Below are 21,634 nucleotides of genomic sequence, written 5' to 3'. Positions count from 1 at the left end.
TGACTCTGATCCAAAAGATCAGAAATGACCCTTTTGTGCCAGTGTTGTGAAAGATGCAAAGATTTAACCCACTGCTCTCACACATGCACCTTCACTAAAAGGTAAAGTTGTATCCCTGTGATGTCCCTCCTGGCTGGTCTTCTGGCTCCATTGCTAGTTTGAGTCCTAATCTAATAAAACGGGTTGTATCTGTTAATTCAGTGATAAGTTTTTATACAGAAGCTCAGTCTTTCTGGCTACAGCAGTTCATTTAAGATATTACTTGTTCTTGCTAACTGGCAGTCAGTCCAGCTTCCCTTCTGTGCTTGTTCTCTAGCTCTGTAGATTGAGCAGCCTGAACAAAGCTTGAAGGTCATAGCTCCTGCAGCCTTACAGATTACTGATGATTGGTTGTTTCTGAAAGCCTGACCAACAATTCTGGAGTCCTTCAAGATTAAACTTTTTCAATTTGTGCTACTGATCAGCTGTTGCTAAAGCAGGTAGAGTTCTTCTAGAGTAGGGGCAGGAAGTGATTGCCAGAAAACCTTTGTTTCCTCTGTTCCCTTCAAACCCACCTACACCCTCCCATGACCCTCAGTTTGGGTAAAAGTTATTGTAGCTATAAGCCTAATTGCATTTCTCTCTCCTCCTATTTTTACATAAATCAGTCCTGTTGCGTTTTAGGCCTTGTGTCATTACACATCTCAACTGCAATTTCACAATTCTCCCACTCTTAGCCTATCTGCCCATGATATAGCCATGCTTACCCAATACAAATGTGATTCTTTCCTTCAGAGGTCTGTGATCCCTGGTATATATAACATCTAAACTGGTTTTAAAATAGTTATTTCTAAACATTCTGTTCCCATGGCAAAGTGGAGAGAAGAATTGTGTAATAACAACCTGCCCTAAAATCACATAAAAATAATTGTCATCTGCTTACAGTAGTGTGAATAGTACTGACATTTTCAGGCCCACCAGCAAATCCTCTACCTAGTTAAGTCGAGGTTTAGTCTTTTGATTATTTACTTCCAACCTTTTGCCATGATTGAATAATAAGTTCTCACTTACTGTTATTAGAATGAACTTCTATTTCTATGATACACAGTTTAAGCAGAAACAAGGGTGCTTATATGGAGAATCTCCCACTCAGTCCAAACTTTGCTTCTTTATTTGTTGGTTAAGTGTTATGTCTGCTAGACCTCTTCTTGCATAAGCATGGGGTTCAAAACATCAAACATCTTGTGCCATAATAGTTGATGCCATAAGCATCATCCTACCATTATGTTGATAGAATTTGTTTTATTTAATTCTTGTCCTTCTCAGTTTTTCCCCTTTTGTTTGTTGTTGTTCTTTTTATTCCTGGTCTTGATGCTCCCATTGGCTGTTAAGTATTAACAAGAAGGTTTTAAAAAGACAAGATAGGAGAAACATGAACTGAAGGCTTACTGAAAATGTTTACAGCCATTACAGGTATTACATACCTTTCCATAGGATACTTTCATAGTTGCTTGAACTGGTGGTTTTCATTTGAATAGGAAGGAGAGTGAAGTCTTTCGAAAAGATACCTTTTCTAACCTGAAACTATCAATTTATGTATCTAGAATGGAAAGAATAGTCTCATATGTCATAGGTTTTTACAGCATATGTTGCTGTAAAAATATATTGTAAACCATGCTGTTTCCTATTCACTAGAGATTCATGGATATGTCTGCTTTTGCGCTCATTCTGGGAACTATTTGTGAGCAGAGGTTTTTCTTGCTTCTGCATAGGTTTCTTATCCAGGTTCATTATGCTTTTGGAGCTAGGAGAGAAATATTCCCAGTACGGAGTGGTCTCTGACAAAATAGAATCTTTAAGTGTTCAGGGTTTTTCAGTGTCTCTTGAAAATCTAGACAACAGTATTTCAAATTCTAGGACCTAGGTAACAATCCTCTTTTTATGACCTTCTTTTCAGCCTCTACAGTTTAGAAGAGATTTGGGTAAGATTGTGATTACCGTAAAATATGTTTTCCATATAAATCTACAGTCTGTTATGGGCTTGCTTGGGAGGGAAAAGGAAGGACAGGGACTTCAATTGTATACAGTTCTGGTTCTTGTATACTTTTAAACATATTTTAACGTTATTAGTGAAACTACTTTTCTTCCTTCAGTAACTGTGTTGCTATGGATTGGGATAAGGATGGAGATACTTTAGCAATAATCACAGACAAATCTAGTAGCATTTATCTGTGGGATGCCAACACAAACAAAACAAGCCAGCTAGACAGTGGCATGAGGTAAGAAAGTTTTTTAAAAGTAAGTATTTGAAGAGTTAGACCACTATGATCTGCTATTCTTGATGCTTGTGTTTCTTGGTTAAATTGCCATTGGGATATCATACTTATATGTTGTAATCTTTGTTTTCTGTCTGTGGGTAGAGTATATGTTGTGTTTAACCTATAAAATGCTATATGTAGTCATGCAGCTATTTGAGAAGACTTACTTCATCTGTTACTCTAGAAACTGGGATGAATACTGACACCTGAACCATGGGCCCGTTCACAAGGTGTGAGAGTGTTCTTATCATCTAACTTGAGGCTTCCAATATAGTGGAGAAAGTTATGCCTGCAACCTGGGTACTTTGAGGATGAAGAGAACTTTACTGTTTGCCCATTAAGTGTATGGAAAGACTAGACAACTAAGTTAAATATGCAAAACTGGAAAGTATGAGTTACCATTCTGTCCCATTTCCCTTCACTGGTGTCTTCCATGAGGACTTCTCAACTTTAGGACTGCTTTTTTGTATCTTAATCTTTAAAAGGTCAAATTTGTTAACATAGGGGATATACTGCAAAGATCATCTTTCTATTGGAGTCTTCAAACAGTCTATACTGTCAGACTACTGTTGCTGAATTCTTTTTGATATGACTTGCTGGTTTTGAGGGGTTTACTGTGGTGGGTTTTTTGTCTCTTTTCTAATTGCCAACCATGCCAAAGTCCCGAGAGTTTCTCTAATGTTTCCACTTTTTGGTAGCAACAAGGATGAGTGAATTTTTTTGGTGACTACACCAGCCAAATTTTCTCCAAAGTATTTCACCTAAGTAAATGGGAACTTTAAAATAAGAAAGGGAAATGATTTTAGTGGTGTTAGGTTTTTTCCTTTTTCCCTTAGATTTATAAGAGGGTTGAAATGCCATTCACAAAACAGATGTGATGCTCCTATTTGTTTTAGGGTTGAAGGAGATATGGAAGGCACAGGTTCATTTCTCTCTCTTTCTGAACTGGACAATGGACTTCAAACAGTTTCCTGAGGCCTACTTAACAATTAAGCATTGGGTTAACAAATAAGCTTGGGTTAATACTTAAATTTTGGCTTCTTTGAATCTATTATGCTAAACTGTTCCACTCTACATAAACATTCGTGCCATGGTTGTTAGGACACTTGCCTGAGCAAAGAAACAGCTAATTGCGTCCTGCTGTTATTTTATCTGCAAGTTGAGCCAAACTCTTCTTCTGATTTAACCCTTTAAATTTCCTTTGCTTTTATGTAAAAAGTAGAGAAAGATACTAAAATTGAAGTGTTTCAACCATTAAATCAAAAAATTTAGTTCATTTGGAAAGATTTGTGGAAGTCTGTTTTTTGCGGAGGGTTTTTTTCTTTTCCCCCAGATTCAGGTTAAAAACTCCATGTCTGGAATATGGGAATATTCCATATTTGCATTGACATTTACATCTGTGCTTTGTGAGCTTCGTTTGGAATATTGGATATTTGATTTTGGGATATTTTACAGCTTAGTACCATATATACGTGTACATTGAAACTGAATTTAAACTGTATTGAGAAAATAACTTTTTTACAAGTTCTACTGCTCTTAGAGAAGAAAAAGTACAGCCACTTCACACAAAATACACAGTGACTTAAACTATGTATGATTTAGTGATGTTATTTTTTGAAGATTATTTGTTATTAAAGTGGTAAGTCATATGTTAGAAAACAGTTTCAAGTCCAGCAAGTGATTGTACAAACAACAAGAAATCCAAAACAGTTAACCTCTTTCTACCATCTAATTAATTATATGTAACATCAGATAGGCATCCCTCAGAATGTTTAGCTATTTCTGGATTACTTGATTATTTCTTAATCATTCTATTTTTGTCATTACCTAATAGCAATATGCCTCTTTAGTGCAGATGTTATTATAATGGGCATTGTTTATAGTCTTCTGCTCTGGTAGAATACGTCAGCTTTGGCCTTAAAATATTTCCTGATGATTTTTTTTATAGGTTTCAGAAGTAGGTTTTTTTTTTTTCTTTTTTTTGAAAGGTCAGTTTTAAACCATAGCCTTTTATAGAATCATAGCAATTTATGAAGTTGTATATACACACTATATTATATAAAGAAATAGACAGTGTTATACCTCTTTTTCATGTGTAAAGTTTGCAAGCACAGAAGAGCACAGAAGGTACTTACCAAAACAAATTATGCTGTTACTGCCATTCCTGTATGATCTTTTTTGTAATATCTGAGGTGAATTGCTTATTGGAGGCAGCTTTGCTAGGATGGTTTATACATAAATTAATTGAGGTGCCTAGTGCTTCTTTTGTCACAGTGTTATTGCTTAAGCAGCATAAGCACTAAGACATAACTGTGTGGAAATCAGGCTTTCCTGGTATCCTCCTCTTTTCAAAATTAAGAAAAGCACAAACAAAATCCCCAATGTGCAAACCAAATATTGGAAGTCATTTCACATGTTAATTAATGCCCAAAATTTGGTTTGGATTGCTATCGTATGCTTACGGAAAGGGTTAAAAAGACGTGAGAGATGGAAATAACTATGCACAGTAGAAAATTCCAATTAAAATTTTTTTGCTTAGGAGGTTTTTTTAAAATGCAGTGTATAGCGTTATTCAGTGTACCCTCAAATGTAGACCAAATTCGTCCTTACTTTATCTGAAATGTGAAGTGAAAATTGTTCTTTCTAAGCTTTCCTATTACATTGACTGATTTGTCAAGGAATTAGAAGATCTGTTAACTTGCAATTGGTTGAATTCATAGAATTATTTAAGTACAAAGAACAATTCAGAAAAGTAACTGAAAAATATCACTTACCTACGTTATCAGTGTTTTTTTGAGAACTGTGTTGTCCACCAAATTACCCATGATTATATGTTTATGTCAAAGGCACTTGATTTTTATGGGCACATTTCTATTTGTACAAGTCTTATTACATTAACTCATGTATCTCTATATTACTTTCACTGTTATGTGCATACTTAAATAGTTCTGATACTTGTAGAGACCATTTACTTAGTTTAAAAATTCTGCTTAATCTGTGGTGTCATAATACTTCAAAACAAATATGCAAAATATGTTGTGTATAAGCACATGAAGGGAATCTCTACTAATTTTCTTTATTTTAGGGATGCAATGTCTGTCTTATTATGGTCTCGAGTTGGAACTTTACTTGCTGTTGGAACGACTAAAGGAAACTTGCTTATATATAACCGTCAGACTTCTCGCAAGATTCCTATTCTTGGTATGCATTGTTAAGCTTTCACATTAGTAACAGAGTTGAATTTTGCTAATACACTTAGACATCTTTTTGTTCTGTCTGTGAATTTGCAACTCAAATGTGCTTATATTCAACTTGCTACTTCTGTTTTGTTGTCATTGCCATATTTTTATAGTCTGTTATGTTAAAAAAATATTATATATACCTGGTGTTGCCTCATGAGAAACTTGTATTATCTTTCTTGCTTTACAGTTTGCAAAGGGTGTGTGTGTGTGTGTGTGTGTGTGTGTGTGTGTGGTGGTTGTTACCAAGTTACTTTTTTTATGGTTTAGAGTACCTCTGGGTGGAAAAATTAAGGCTGTAGCGTAGTCTCCAGAAATCTGATGCAATGAAAGGGAAGACCAGTGGCTGTGCAGGTTTTTATAAGGTGAAAAGACTTTCATCTGGGAGTAGAAGGCTAAAAACTTTAAAATAAAAATTTGGCAATTGAGTTTGATTTATTTGTTCTGGTAGGTTGTTTCACATTATGAGAATCTGTGTTTGAGTGGCCAAACAGACCGTATTTCCATCCTGTATTTTTTGTATTTGTGTTCATTTATGTCCTATAGGTTTGTTTCTTTTTTAGGTAAGCACAGTAAGCGGATTACTTGCGGTTGCTGGAGTACTGAGAACCTTTTGGCTCTAGGAGGCGAAGACAAAATGATTACTATAAGCAATCAGGAAGGGGATACTATAAGACAGGTAGTATTTATAAACCCCATTTGACTGCAAGACATACGTTAATGCTCCTGGTCCCTGAGAGAGTCGCAGTCCAGGGAAACTGGGACTTATGGTAGCTTCTGCCTTTTCAGTCCTGCTGATTTCAAGGACAAAGAAGCCTTGGGAAAACTCACACAAGACTCAGGCATATCTGAATATCTTAGTCTGTGTTATACAGCATGATTTATGACATTAGAATCTCTACAATTCTGATCTGATCCTGCCGAAACATACTTCTCTCAACCTTGGTCCTGGTTTTTATCCATTCCAACAGGGTCTTAGGAGTGTAGTCGTGTGGCTGACTTTCTGAGGTCCGGCACAGGACAGCTCTCCCATGACTGTTTATAAGGTTTTTAGGCAATACTTACAGTGTTGTTTTTGCTTTACATTGGTTAAACAATGAGACTTGCTTCTGATGTTCGAGGATTTCTCCTAGGCTGGACCTCCATTGCATCGCTGAGAGGTTGATTCCATTGCATCTCCCAAGTACACTCAGATTCTCTAATGAAACATTCTGTTTGCTGACATACACTCATTGCCACATTATACCACAACTGTCTTTGCTCGGAAGGACTGTGATGTATTTGACTTCTCAAATTCTTAACAGTGGTTCACTCAAGGTTTTCAAAAGACAATATGAAATCTTTCATAGTTCATTTCATATGCTTCCACTTTTATGTCTAAAGATATCCCTACATTGTAGAGGAAGAAAGAAAAATATTTTAGGATATGTCTGTGCTTTAAAATAGCTAACTTAGATACTAGAAACTGCCAAGGCAGCAAAGACCTGAACAAGGCTACTTTATGAGGTTTTGTAATCGCATACTGACTACAAAAGCAATAGCCTGTGCTACTGCAGCTAGATTACTATCACTACCCAAACCAGATAAGATGCATCCATATTATACTGCATTGGAAATATTTAACCTGTTTGCCTCATTCTCGGTCCTCTTTGTTTGGTTTGCATTCTTTTTGGAATGACCTTGTTTGTTTTTACTGCTTCAGTTAATACTATCTGTATAACATCGTCTTGCAAGCTTTCCTCCTCATCGTCATATTTCCTTCTCTATTTGAACTTGTATTTCTAACTGTTTTCTAGGTATTTCTTCAAGTTTATTTCTATATAATATGTCATTATGATCCAAACTGAGGTCATGTTTCCATCCATCCTAACACTAAAATGTGCAGGGCAGCAATAATACAATTGTTTAGCATCAGCATTTGCTACGGTAAATATTGATTTCCCAATCTGCACTTATTTCTTTCAGACCTCAGTGAGCTCAGATCCAAGTGATATGCAGTTCTCGATTATGAAGACTGATGAAAGAATATCAACCAGGGAAAGCACAGTAAGAAGTCAATACAAAATACTGCAAAGCGTGTTGATGCCATGTTTCAGGGCTTCTGCTGGCAATCTCTATGCGCTAGGAAGTAATTTTTTTTCCTCCTTGATTTAAAATTTGCTGTTGAAGATTTTTTTCAAAACTTTCTTTTGAAGTATAGCCATACCCCTTTATTTAATGAGGATGTGTTCATGAAAAGTGCAACAGTTATGAATATGACAGATAAGTGAACAGTTTTGCTGTAACAGTTAGTGTAAGAGATGGGGATGTGTGCAGGGACTTAAATACATACAGCTTAAATACACAACAGTATATACACGTGACAGATGGAGAGGAAGGAGCAGGATCATCAAAATGGCAGAGATGCTAGCTTTCAGAGGCTGTTTTTCAGCAGTCAGTTTTTAAAAGAGATCACCACTCCAAAAGATTTTGGCTTGTGCAGACCTCAGCATCTACGAGACTAAATGCCTGATGCAAAGCTTCTAGTATGAGCATTCTCCTACTGCTTTCTAAATGGCTACATTTTCATTGTCTTCAGTCATTCTTCCCAAGTGAATGAAGGTCTATCAGATCAGTCAATGGTGAAGCACAGAAAAATGGGGTAATGACAACAGTTGGCAGAGCACGTGATTAAATGATCAGCAATGGAACACAAAACAGCAGATAGAAGAGCCAGAGATAGCAGAGTGTTACTGTATTAGAATTTGGCCATATCTATATGCTAAAGTACAGGCAATATAATTAAATTCTCATATACTCAGGATTAGATCTTTACAGGGTAGGGGTCACAAAGGAATTTCCCCCGTGTCATATTGACAAAGACCTGTTTTTTGCCTATCTGTATGGAGTGAAATGTTTTCTACTCTCCAGGGAAATTTTAGTTAACAAACATTTTGAAGGTGGGAACAGAAGGTAATATAAACCCTTCACATATTTTTGTCGAAGACAAAACAAGTTCCTTCTCTGCGCTTTCTCTAAAATGAGTGTTTTACTTTTGCCTTACAATAACACACATTTTGGTGACAAAAAGAATACAAAAAAACTCCGAAGTTGAACCTTTCTTCTACTCTGAAGTCCAACTTCTCTATGGATTTCCTCAAATAAAATGCACTCACCTAGACTGATCTCAAGCCATAAATATTGTACATTTAATACACACTGAAATGGCTGTTTCTTCTGGAATTGTCTTTATATCTTTGTAGTGGCAGCAAGTTACTTGAGGTATCAATGTTGTGATAGTGTTCCCTTCCGTCTTACAGGTAGAAGTTCTGTGGATCAAAAAACCTATCAAAGTTCAAGTGAGAGTATTCCGGTTTACAGCTTACAGAATAACTCCATGTAGTCTGTTGTCTTTTCCTTGAAGGAGATGGTGGCAGACTTGATGCTTCCATGGGGGAAAGTGTTGAATTTGAAATCTGTGTTGTGCTGGGCTTGTACTTAGATCTGTGAACTGCTGGCTTATGAGGAGGGTATCCTGAAACTCTCTTCCCCTGTTGAGAAAGATCCAGAATTCAGATCCACGGGATTTTTAAGGATTATTGAAAATGCTAAATCTCATCTTTTAGTGATGATACAGGGTCTTATTTTAAAGTGATACTGTTCTTACTGAGTTTATTTTTCCTTTTCATTCATTGGCAGGTAAGTGTTGTGGTCGGCAAGAAGACTCTCTTTCTTTTTAATTTGAATGATCCTGATAACCCAATTGATCTGAAATTTCAGCAGCCATATGGCAATATTGTAACGTACAGATGGTGAGCAGAACTTTCTTAATGCAACATTGTAATGTTAACAAGCCCAAGGTTTTCCCAGTAGTTCTGATAAATGCTAGAAATGAAGGCATCCTTTGCTCGCACTGGCATTTTCTTGGCTATGCTGTAGCCTTTTAAATAATTTTTTCCAACCACAAAGGAGTCTACATTTTGTAGTTGCTTCACTTAACGATATAATGGCTATAAAAGTAGTACTGTCAAAATGTAATTGGTGTTGGCACACTCAGGCTTGTAACAGTAATATTGTTGCTATCCTGGCAGTAGATAAAATTGAAGGTTTTATAGGGTGGGGGTTTTTCGGATGAGAAATTGATGAAGGAACTAGCTGAAAAGTTGGGGTGGATTTTCTTGGCTAGTTTGTTAGTTTACAAAGTTGTGCAAAGTTCGTTTAGCCTCCCTGTTACATAATCCAATTGGTAATCTTTCTTTAAAGAAATCCCAAGCTAGATGTTCCCACTCTTTACCCAAAAAGTAGCTGTCTGTTTCTCTATCTTTGAGCTATATCCTTTAATGCCTGTTCAGTCAATGTGAAGTAGACATTCATCCCTCACACTGAAACTCTGTAAGAAAACCTGTAGCTGTATGTTTCTTAACTTATGGCCACATGGCTATCAATACCTGGACTGTTTTCATTGCAATGATTTCTTTTTAACTATGTAGATGAGGTATTTGTTTGAATTCATCTTTACATCATGCAGCTATTTCTGTCTTACCTCTTCATTCCTGCTTCACTCTCTGAAAAGTAAACAAACTATCTAATCACAAATATATTTGTAGATTTGGTAATTCCACTGTGTTTACACAGATATGCCTTAAGGGCAGGATGTCTGCCATTATTTTTCCACATAGCTTTGATGAGACCAAGTCAGCCAGAACCTTGAAATTGGAAGTTTTCATCTTTTGGTACGCTCATTCTAAAGATAACAGAGGTCTTTCTCCTAGCATCACTACCATGTATGTTCCTTACTGCAAGTAGAGTGACTTTATAGAATCTAGAAGAGAGAACAAGGAAGACTTACGAGAGAACACTGGGTTGGAAAGCCTTGTGCGGCAAACTCATTTTTGCTGGTTGTTTTCCCCCTAATCTATATTATACTATATTGTATTACAATGCATATATACATTCTCATAATTTGATTATTTTTCCAATTAGAGAAGGGAAGCATTGACAGTTACCCCAATAGTCTGAGAAAAAATACTTTACATAGATCTCTTTTCTGAATTGCTTTTTGTTGTTGTTGTTGCAACAGGTATGGTGATGGCTACATTATGATTGGTTTCTCACGAGGGTGTTTTGTAGTTATTTCTACACACATTCGTGAGATAGGTCAAGAAATCTTTCAAGCTCATAATCATAAGGATAATCTAAGCAGCATTGCTATATCACAGTCATTAAACAAAGCTGCATCTTGTGGAGATAATTGGTAAGTGACAGTTTTATAAATAAAGAATGGGATTCATCTTATGTAACTTTAGCTGGTCAGCATTAAAGCTAGTCTTCAAGGCTCCCTAGGAAGTCAGTGTAGAGAAGGAGGTGAGATGAATCGCTTTCTGGAAATCCCTCTCTACCTAAAGTTAGGAGAAGCTAATCTTGCCCCAAATATCTGAACTGTAATGTGCTTAAAATTAAACTGTAATATTTATAGATGGTTTCTTTTGATACTTTCTTTTTTAATGTGTTAATTGGCTACAAAAATGTCAGACTTTCTTTAGTATGATCTATAAATTGGACATAGGCATCTTCGTACCAGTAAGAGAACTATTCATTTAAAGCTGTACTGCGTATGTTAAAAATGTTAATATCCTCCTCTCTGGCCTTTGGTCTCACCTGCGATCTTGTGAAAAATATAAATGGGTAAGCCATTAAGGAAGAATAGTTACAAAGACTAGAGTTCTTTCAAAATTTGTTGTCCGTAGTATAGTATAGTATAGTATAGTAGAATATGTGTCCTCTAGCTCCTCTGCTACGTCCTGTTTCTGTGATATCTAAATTCTTCGGTGAGGGAGGAGCTGAGTGCCAGCTGGAGCCAGATCATTCTGTCTGTCCTCAGTTCTGTGTGTGTGTGACTTTAGCAGACCACTTGTGTGTGACACTTTCACAGAGTGGTATACTTACAAACAAAACATGGTACAGCTTCAAGCTCTTCAGTTATCAATCAGTATTATTTAAGCATTTAGCATTTTTTGAGCAATACAGCAGCATGAGAAGGATCTCAATCTGTCCATTTTTATGCAAAGCAGGATTGAAAGTAGGTTTTTAGGTTCATGCTTCAGGCAGTGTTAGTCCATCAGGGTTGTCTATATAACCTAACCTGTATCGTAACAGCTAGAAAAGGAAGAGTAGTATTACTTCTACCCCACTTCAGGCCTTTGGAATTGGGAGAGTCCTACGTTTTCCTTAAATTTAGTTCTGTGAGAGAATCTTGTGCCTTTATAGTCATAATGTATTTAGTGATGGATAAGAATGACTCTGTGTGTATGTTTCTCTTTAGGAAATGGAAACCATTTTGCATTCCTGCTGTAATATGTTTCTTTATTAGTCTATGTTGATTGGTTTGGATTGGGTTTTTTCCAGCTTGTGATGTCTGAGATGTGTTTTATTGAGAATGACTGTTTACTTTTGTTTTAGCATTAAAATCCATGATCTGTCAGACCTGAGAGAAATGTATGCTATAATAAACTTGGATGATGAAAATAAAGGTATGTTAATAATCTCCATAAGGATAGAAATATTTACAAATTAGGGAAAACAGAATTTTGTGTCATTTGGTTTACGCGAGTGAAGTACCTGAAAATACCATTGTTAAAAAACTGTGTAAATGTAGAATGTATCATAAATTCCTTATTTCCCAATATATAGGCATTAGGAGGTGACCCACAGCAAGGTGAGAGGACACAGTTACTTTTAACAAGTTTTTTTTATCTGTACAAGGTATGAAGAAGTACAGCACTCAGAATATTTGATTGATTAATAAGATAATATACTTAACGGGTTTCTGTTTCTTTCCATGTTTTTTGGGTGGGTGGAATTTTTTTGCGCTTTTTTGTATCTGTTGTACTAAGGGATAATACTTAATCTGTTCTCATCCTGATACGTAGGGTTTGTGCTGTGGCTTCCAGAACATTGTTGTGAGATGAGACTGTCTTGGGGTAAAGAGTTACCACCTTTGTTATCTCCTGTTTTAATATCTGTAATTATTTCAGTTATTGTCAAGTCTTCACTCTTAGACAACTGCTAAATTAGTCAGTTACGGTTTTGGTTTGAGTGATAACAATTAATGTCAAAATGATGATTAACTGGTTAGGTGTGAATACCTTAGTATGTATCTTCCAGCTTGCGAATTCCTGCTGTTGTCATATTTTGAAGCAAAGCAATTGCTTCTTGGTTTCAGTAACCAAAGAAGGGATTTTTTGCAAAAACTTGTAAATGTTTTAGGTGTAGATCAGCTGGCTTGGACAGATGACGGACAGTTGTTGGCAGTATCTACACGAAGAGGATCACTCCATGTTTTCTTGACAAAGCTTCCAGTCCTCGGAGATGCTTGCAGTACGCGGATTGCATATCTCACTTCTCTTCTTGAAGTTACTGTAGCCAATCATGTGGAAAGAGTATGATAATCTGTTCCTTTTAAAATTCATTTAGATATAAGTAAAACAAGTAATAATAGTGTATTAATATTGGTATGATTTTTCTTTCAGGAGCTACCAGTCACAGTCTCTGTTGAAGTAGAGCCCAGTTTTGTTGCTATTGGTGTTTATCATTTGACTGTAGGAATGAACAATCGGGCTTGGTTTTACGCACTTGGAGAGAATAGTAAGCATAAATTTAATTATCTTATTTTGAACTGCTACATCATTGTGTGTCTGATTTTATGATATTAGTATTGTGTTTAGCAGCTTTGAACATTTTGTATTATACAATAACAACTTGAATTGCCATATGGTCCTATTAGGACTGGACAATGATTTTCACGGGCTGAAGCAGTTATGAGTAGGCATTGTAAATAATTTAAACAAATCTTCAAGTTTAAGATATTAGTAATGAAGTATAGAAGATTTTCTTCTTGAGGTTTTTATCAAATGATGTTGTTAGCCAGTGAAGGACTTCTTGGCTTTTGAGAAATTATTTGACCACGTCTTTAAATACTTATTGTAGCAGAGTAGCTAGGGACTACACCATCAACAAGACTAAATTCTCAGTTCCATAGATGTCCATGTAGTTTGCAGGGGGTAAGGTAAAATTGCTTATGTTCTATTCAGATATTAGACAGTGGATTTAAAGCTTTTGTGCCTTTCACAGCACCTTTTTTAATAAAATAGATTAATCAAAACTATAAGAACAGTAGTCACAGCTGCACAAGAAGAGAGTTTCTCTTGTACTTTCTAATTAGTTTTCTGATTGCTATCAAGAAAGCCTCTTTACTATGACTTGTCCACTCTCTGTTCAACTGCAAGTTCTTCACATCTAGTTATTCAGCTGCAGATTCAGATTATGATAAATGAAGACCTATACAACATATTTATACCTTTTTATTTCTCTTTGAACTCTGTAGATGTAAAAAAGCTCAAAGATGTGGAGTACCTGGGGACAGTAGCAAGTATGCATCTTAATTCTGATTATGCTGCCGCTCTCTTTGAGGGTAAAGTCCAGTTGCATATGGTAAGGACACTGTTGATTTTGAGCACTGAATTGAGTCCACCTAAGCTGAACTAGTTACAGAAATTTTAAAAATGAGAGAAAATGGAGTGCTCTTCACACAATGCAAATAAAAGTAAAAGAATCTTTAGACATTTTTTGCTACCTCGTAAGATATAAACCTGAATTCCTGAAGATTTTAGAAATATAACCTAAGTCTAGAACAGGGGAGGAGAAAGTGTTTTCTTGTGAACTGTTTAACAAGTTTTGTTTTAAAAGTTTCTGTGGGAACTTGCCAGAAGCTGGTAGTGGATTTTTAAGTGATGCACATGAAAGGTGGTCTTCATCTCATTTCCTTACAGTTTGACACAGGCAAAATTCTGATATCTCATTTTAATAATGGAGTTTTCCAGTTCATTCTCATCTTTATATTTAGATAGAAAGTGAAAGTTTGGATGCTCAGGAGGAACGAGAGACTCGACTCTTCCCAGCAGATGACGATAAATGTCGAATTTTGTGCCACGCTTTAACTAGTGATTTCCTCATATATGGTACAGATGTGAGTATTATTTCTGTTTTTAATGATCCTTTTAGATGGAATATGTTTTTATCTGAATTACTTGCATTGTTATTCATTATATTATTAGCATAAAATTTGTGATTCTGAGAAATTTAGTGTGGATTATTTTCTGTGCAAAAACTTTATGCAAACAGTCAAAACTGCATCCAACATTCTTGACTATTGCATTTATGAGACGCATTAGCAAGAAGATTAAATCTGGCTTTTACCAGTGCTTGTTGTAAAACACATATCTTAATAACAGAATGTAATTATATTGCAGTAGGGAAAGGTTTACCAATCAAAATGTCTTCCAGATGAGAGAAAAAAAGATAGCAATTGCCTTGAAAATATGTTAATTAAGGTGATGATGTGATAGATGGGGACAAAAAGGTAATGAGGTGAGCAAGTATTAAAATAAAAATGGAAATTAGGAGAGCACTGAATAAAGATATGAGCATTTTTGTGGATTTTTCAGGGGATTTTCCTATGTGTAAGGGTAGTTTCTTTTTTTTTTTTTTTTTAATGTTTTCTAGCACTGGGAATACAGGGTACATTTGTCGTTGTAGTATTGCCTCGTTATGACACAGGATGATGTATTGACCTTACAGAGGAAAGGCAGAATTGCCATATCTGATGTTATCAGTGGTGTAATAACATTAATGGTTTTGCAGCATTTTAAGGCTTCTCCATCTCTTCTTTTGCCTTTTTACCTAAACTGTTCCTGATAAATTTAAAATACTAAATTCACAGTTGATCAGTTTGGTGTATACAAGTTTTATAATTGACTTCAAAAGCCTTCTTTTACTTTCAGTGTTGTTCTTTGTACAAAACCAGTTGAAAAATAGTGTTATCACAAATCAATTTGATCGCCTTTTTACCTTGAAGTAGGTACATCTGTACTTAAGAGTGTATGGTTCTTCACTGGAGGCGCATTTTTGCACTCTGATTGAAAGTTAAGCTTCTCTCGTGAAAGAAGCAAGCATTCTTCCTGGTCATAGGATGGCATGGGAAATACAGCTTTTCTCCATGAAGTACTGCAAGAACAAGATCTCTCCTCTCCTCTCTTCTCTGGAATTCTCTCACAATTACATTTCGCTTGAAAACCAGTCAAGTAATAGGGCCTGAAAGTTTCAGCTCCAGATTCACCCATCTTACTTGAAGTTTGTAATTCTGACACTGTTTTTCTTCATTTCCTGTGTATCTATGGGGAAAGAGGCACTTTCAGTAGGTAATTCGGATCTTAGCAGAAGATCTTACAGTTTTGGTGTTTAACTGTGCTCTTAACTTAGGGTGCCTAGAGCTTATCTGGGTGTATTTGGACCTCTGGGTCTTTAGTCTATTTCTGTTTTTTGTGATCATATGTAGAGGCAGTGACAGCTTCTGCTAAGCAGAGAATTAAGAAATAAAAAAACTCTTATTACTCTCCTCTGCTACAATGTATTAAGGGATGTTCTTGTCTTTCTAGTGGGGAGGGCAAGAAGTGAGGTTGTCTTTAAGAAAAACAAAAAACTAACCAAAAAACCGAACAACCCTCCCAATACCCCTTCCCACACCCCTGCAGAAAAGCCTTGAGTTTTCCTATGCTGCCAAGACCAGCTGACAATGAGGAAAGAAGCCAAAAAAGGCTGGGAGTATTTGTCTTTAAACATTCTTCATGCTCAGCACTCTAAGACAGGAGAAACTACAACTGAATTAATTATCTACCTGATGCTTATTGATGTTATTTCTGTTATAACTTTTATGTTATTTCTCATTAGACTGGAGTTATTCATTATTTCTATATTGAAGACTGGCAGTATGTGAATGAATATCGGCATCCTGTCAGCGTGAGGAAAATTTTTCCAGATCCTAATGGAACCAAATTGGTTTTCATAGATGAAAAAAGTGATGGCTTTGTCTATTGTCCAGTAAGTTAGTTTGGGATACCTGTGCCATTGCAAGCAGTTTTTTCAACTACATAATGCTTTTAATAGAAAATGAAAAAACTCATCACTCAAACATGTATACTGAAAGAAGAAATTGCTAAGGAGGCCTGATGATAACCTAATGATAATGTAAGGAAATAAAAGTCATATTAGATCAGAGCCATTTCATAATATTAAATTTCCGAGCAGTAATTTTCAGAGATAATCTGTTTGTGTATTCAAATACTGGTATGTTAGCTTTTCAGTTGCACTGCTTGTCCCTAAACCTATTTTATGTCATTCATATAACATTTGTATCTTCTCTGTTAACTTCATTGTCTAACTCACAAAGGAAGTAATTCAGAGTCACCACTCCTAAGCAAACCTTTTCCTAACACAGTTTTATATATTTCTGGACTACTTATCTTCCTTGTTTTATTTTATTTTAATGAATAACCAGAATTAATATTTAGTTCATCTCATTGGTCTCTTATTTCCTAGTAATTTTACTTTTGCATTATTTGTAGGTTAATGATAGATTATATGAGATTCCAAATTTCTCACCAACTACTAAAGGAATCCTATGGGAAAACTGGCCAATGGATAAGGGTGTTTTTGCTGCTTATGATGATGATAAAGTGTACACTTATGTCTTTCATAAAGATGCCATTCAAGGTACCATAAATACTTGAAAAATGTTATTTGCTATTTAGTTAATAAAGCAAAACATGTTCTGTTTTTGCATTTATATTAAAAATTTTCATAACTCCATATGAAAATAAGTAGTGTTACGAAAGCTTTGAAATATAACTGATTATTACAAAAATAGTTGCTATATAGGTTTCTCTGTAATGCTCCAGCAAGGCATTTTAGCCTTAACTCCACGAGTTTCTTGCTATTATAATATTTGATCTGAAAGTTACACATTGTGCTTCAGTTGTATTTTGAAGTGTTTGTGAGGAAATATTAGGATCAAGGTGACAAAACTTATTCACTAATACTGCTAACCAGAATTTTAATCATAGCAATTTTCATGTTCTTGACAAAAAACATTAACAAATTAATCTACAAACATTTGGAAAATGATCACAGTAATTTAGATTTAAGTTATGGGGTTTTTTTTACTTCTTTAAAAAATATGTACACTTACAGGAGATGGTAACTGTCAAAATTCGAGACCTTGAATTAATGGTCAGCAGGTCTACATTATTTCAGTTGTGACTGTTTATTAAACACTTTACCAAGTAGAGTTTGTTTGTTTGTTTTTTAATAATGTCTTCTTTTCATCCTGATCTTTGAATGTAGGGTCCAAGATTATTTTGGCAGGTGGCACGGAAGTCCCCTTTTGCCATAAACCTTTGCTGTTATATAATGGAGAATTAACTTGTCAGACTCAGAGTGGGAAAACAAACAATATCTATCTTAGTACTCACAGTTTCCTTGGCAATTTGAAAGATTTCGGACCTAATGAGCTGACACAAATGCTTACTCAGACTTTAATGTTGAAAAGGTACGTCTGCTTTTTAATTATATTGTGTAAATTGTTTCCCTCTGTGCAATACAGCATATCCTGGTGATGTAAAAATGTCATGCTGAATATTGATAAATTAGATTGATCCATCAGTCCCTGTAGTTTTCAGGCAAAGAAAGTGACCCAGTGCTGGTTCATTTGTTTTTCCACTGTCAAGTAAAAGCTAAACCGGGGTTTTTTTTAAGAACGATTCTGGGTTTTATGAGAGTGACTCTTGCAAATCTGACTGAAAGTGTGTCTTGTCCACTGCCTTTCCACTGCAATGAAGCAAAGCAAAATAAGTAAAATGGAAAGAAACCTGGAGCAGGGAAAGCAGATGGTTTCCTGAAAAAGAGTGGTAGAAGCAGGTGAAAAAGAACTGTAAATTATTCATTTTTATTTCTCCTTTCTTCCTGATTAATCTATCTCTCCATGGCTTAAAAAGAAATGATTCTTAAGTTTTCCCTGTCCTAGGATTAAGAATAAAATAGGTTAAGAGAGGGTATATTAGGAGCAAGTAGTGTTTGTTTTGTTTTGTTTTGTTTTACCTTGCATAGGTTTTCTGAGGCTTGGGAGGTGTGCAAACTTCTGAATGACCAGTCTGGTTGGAATGAATTGGCCAGAGCTTGCTTACATCACATGGAAGTGGACTTTGCAATACGTGTTTATCGAACATTTGGTAATGCTGGGATGGTGATGTCACTAGAGCAAATAAAGGTAAAATGTAAAAGTAATGAAGTCTCTTCTAAATAGGAAATACTGTGGTTTAATTCTTCTTAACTGCTGAATTCTTATTTTTGTGGCAGTTTTGTTAATTTGTTTGTTTTTAAGTGGAAGGTAAATTATTTTCAAAGGAGTTAATGATTATAGTGGAGAAGGTGTCCAAACCAGACAACTCTTGCTTGGTTTTCTCTCAAAGTGGTTTTGGTAGTGTCCTGGAATGTGGGAACTGACTTTAGACCCATTTTTTCTACTTCCTTGATAATGATTATCATTTGTTAGCCAGTGATTGTGAAATAAAGTTGGTAAATGCTCAGATTGAGGTGCTTTTGAGAATGCACAGTGCTAAATGTAGGCCTCTAGAGAATTTTTTTACCAACTAGAAAATTGCTTGACAAGGTTTAGATACTTCTACAGTTAGGTGGAGTTAGTTAGTAAAGGGATTATTGCTAGCTGAATTTAGATACCCAGGCTTGAGTTCTCGTTTAGATAAAATACAGGTAGTGTTTAGAGCAACCAGAACAGCCCGCTGTAGTTGGCCCTGTTTTGAGCAGGGAGAGGTTGGACTAGATGATCTCCAGAGATCCCTTCCAGCTTCAACTATTCTGGGATTCTGCAAAACCTCTAGAAGGTGCTGTCTAGTTCAGCAAGCAGTATATAGACATGAGGTTCACTATTACAGTTGCTTTCAAGAGTACTCTCGAGGCAGCTGCTGCAGTTTCTTTCAGGTATGCAGCAAATTTTGACTTGTTCATTCATCATTCAGGATGAGGTTATATAGAGCTGCTTGATGACTGAAGGTTACTTTTCATCTTTGTGTAACTACTCTTGCAATCTGTGCATCTGTACTGCCTCAGAGTGTGCTCTGTCTGCTGGTTTTTTTAAACCTTGAATGAGAGAAGATACTGAGTTTAAGTTGCAGGCTTCTTTTCTTGAAAGGGCCACGAAAGTCTTCATTCTAGGAATCTGAAGTTTTGAGGATGATGTTGATTTCTAAGTTGGGCTACTCAACCCTTCTAGCTTTGGAACTTGTGAAAGCTCCCATGGCCAAATTGATCAGCAATCCTTCTCCTAAGAAGATTCATCCCTCCTTCACCTTTTCCACTTATACCTAGTAAAGTAAAAAAAACTTTTGAAATTACTGGGAAGATTTGTCTGATGAGCGAAGCTTATCCATTGACATTGACTAAGTTGTTTCCAGTGCTAGCTCACCTTATAAAAGCAAAGGCAAAGTGTAGCAAGTCTATGTCATCATCTTCACTTTTGACAACAGTTAGGCTTGAAGACCTTTAAGGTTTATTGGCACTGCTCTGACAGTCTTCATTCCTGTACCTGCTGAGTAAGGCTGCCTACTACACCTTCTTCCTGTTTTTGATGCCTTCAAGTTTTCAAAGTTAGCATCATGTATCACTGTCATCAGGGCTTGGAGAAAAAATCTGTCTGCTGCTGTACTCCTTGCTATGTCATCTCTGACACCAGGAACTCTTCCATACTGCAGTTACTTCTGTAGCATGCCAAGAATGAAGATGGTCCTTCTCTCCAGAAATAAGCCCATCAGAGGATGAAGATACTTCATGTCAGGGAGGTTAAACAGAGAAGTCATTGTTGCAACTGAAGCACTAATTCTCCATGCCCAATGGGATATTTTTTTTGTGTCCATGTTGTATTGTCCTACTGCCTAGACAGAACATGAATGGCAGCATGTTGTAGGAAGCAGGTACACCCTTATGAGCTGTCTGAGAGGTTTCGCTCATCCAAAGAGGTCATTTCATGACAGATCAGCTCTGGATGAACAGTCCTTTGATGCTACAGATATTGGTTTCCTTTACCACAGTGGCCAACATTTCCTTCCTTCCTTCCATATCTGCTTGAGAGCAGCAGACTATATTCACATCTCAGACATTTGGAGCCTCTTTTTTCCTTTGTAACTTTTGAGAAAATGTTTAAGGTTAAATGTTTAACATTACTTTTTTAAAAAAAGAATGTAATAATACATCCAAAAATGTATGTGAAATAGTACTTTAAGAATATGTGCCTGCAAATTACTTAGATTTTAGACAGTTGTAGTGGTAATAGCTTTGAATTAAAATAACAGTTTATTTTGTGGTTTGTAGAATATAATATGCATACTTTTGATCTGTAGGGTTATTTTGTTTTACTGTGCATATCAGACTACATTAATTGCAACAATTTTTTTTTGTTTGAACTACCTTAGCACCTCTTATGTCTTTTTACAGGGGATAGAAGACCACAACCTTTTAGCAGGACATCTTGCCATGTTTACTAGTGATTTCAATCTGGCTCAGGATTTATATCTGGCATCCACCTGTCCTATTGCAGCACTTGAGGTATTCATTTAAGATGTCTAACACTGTTTCTGCTGTTTTTTTCTGCACCTCAATGGTGGATTATCGATACCTTCTGGTAATTCTGCTCTTTTGTGGTTTTGTTCTTGCCATTCTGTGAATGAGAGCATTTCTTTTAGGATGAATGTATCTCTCAAATTGTCTGAATCCTTCTAGGATACTAGCTCTATAATTATATTTAGAATAATGTAAAATTCATATTAGAATTTGATACTTGGATGAGAAAATGTTACTGTTCTTTATTAATAGATGCGAAGAGACTTGCAACACTGGGATAGTGCGCTTCAGCTGGCTAAGCGTTTGGCCCCAGACCAAATCCCATTCATAGCAAAGGAATACGCAATGCAGCTTGAATTCACGTAAGTTCTCCTGTTAGGCTGCAGTATAAGAATGTCAGACTAATACTCATGCTAATTAGAGCATAGAATTGAGATACTTTATCCGATTGCATTGCTGAGAATGAGTTCTGTAAGGTCTTGCAGTTATAGTACCAGCAAGACTAGTTTTGTATGAATACTGTCATGCTAGAGAAATACATTAGCAAATAATAGTTACACTTGATTAGTTTAGGTATATCTATGTTCTTTTTAA

The 21,634-nt window shown here is 35.9% G+C and overlaps 1 protein-coding gene across 3 annotated transcripts in view; it reads left to right on the top strand.

Moving 5' to 3' along the window:
* Positions 1–21,634, top strand: part of WDR19 (WD repeat domain 19) — a 46,796-nt gene that overhangs the window by 3,746 nt on the left and 21,416 nt on the right. For 2 of the 3 annotated variants that reach the window (XR_010389086.1, XM_064511275.1), the window contains exons 4-20: positions 2,133–2,258; positions 5,383–5,498; positions 6,100–6,215; positions 7,502–7,582; positions 9,215–9,327; positions 10,596–10,769; positions 11,975–12,045; positions 12,782–12,954; positions 13,045–13,159; positions 13,899–14,005; positions 14,418–14,540; positions 16,301–16,450; positions 16,975–17,122; positions 17,753–17,957; positions 18,515–18,674; positions 20,915–21,025; positions 21,293–21,402. Coding sequence is in view for 2 of the 3 variants with exons in the window: in XM_064511275.1 (XP_064367345.1) it covers positions 2,133–2,258; positions 5,383–5,498; positions 6,100–6,215; positions 7,502–7,582; positions 9,215–9,327; positions 10,596–10,769; positions 11,975–12,045; positions 12,782–12,954; positions 13,045–13,159; positions 13,899–14,005; positions 14,418–14,540; positions 16,301–16,450; positions 16,975–17,122; positions 17,753–17,957; positions 18,515–18,674; positions 20,915–21,025; positions 21,293–21,402 (2,199 nt within the window). In the remaining variant the exon portion in view is untranslated. Of the gene's footprint in view, positions 1–2,131; positions 2,259–5,382; positions 5,499–6,099; positions 6,216–7,501; positions 7,583–9,214; positions 9,328–10,595; positions 10,770–11,974; positions 12,046–12,781; positions 12,955–13,044; positions 13,160–13,898; positions 14,006–14,417; positions 14,541–16,300; positions 16,451–16,974; positions 17,123–17,752; positions 17,958–18,514; positions 18,675–20,914; positions 21,026–21,292; positions 21,403–21,634 lie in introns of those variants that run through there. The other variant, XM_026093716.2, reaches the window with a different exon arrangement.

The sequence above is a fragment of the Dromaius novaehollandiae genome, chromosome 4 (assembly GCF_036370855.1).
Source record: "Dromaius novaehollandiae isolate bDroNov1 chromosome 4, bDroNov1.hap1, whole genome shotgun sequence".
Lineage (NCBI taxonomy): Eukaryota > Metazoa > Chordata > Aves > Casuariiformes > Dromaiidae > Dromaius > Dromaius novaehollandiae.
Note: the sequence above shows the minus strand (reverse complement) of the source record. Positions and strands in the feature narration are given on the sequence as shown.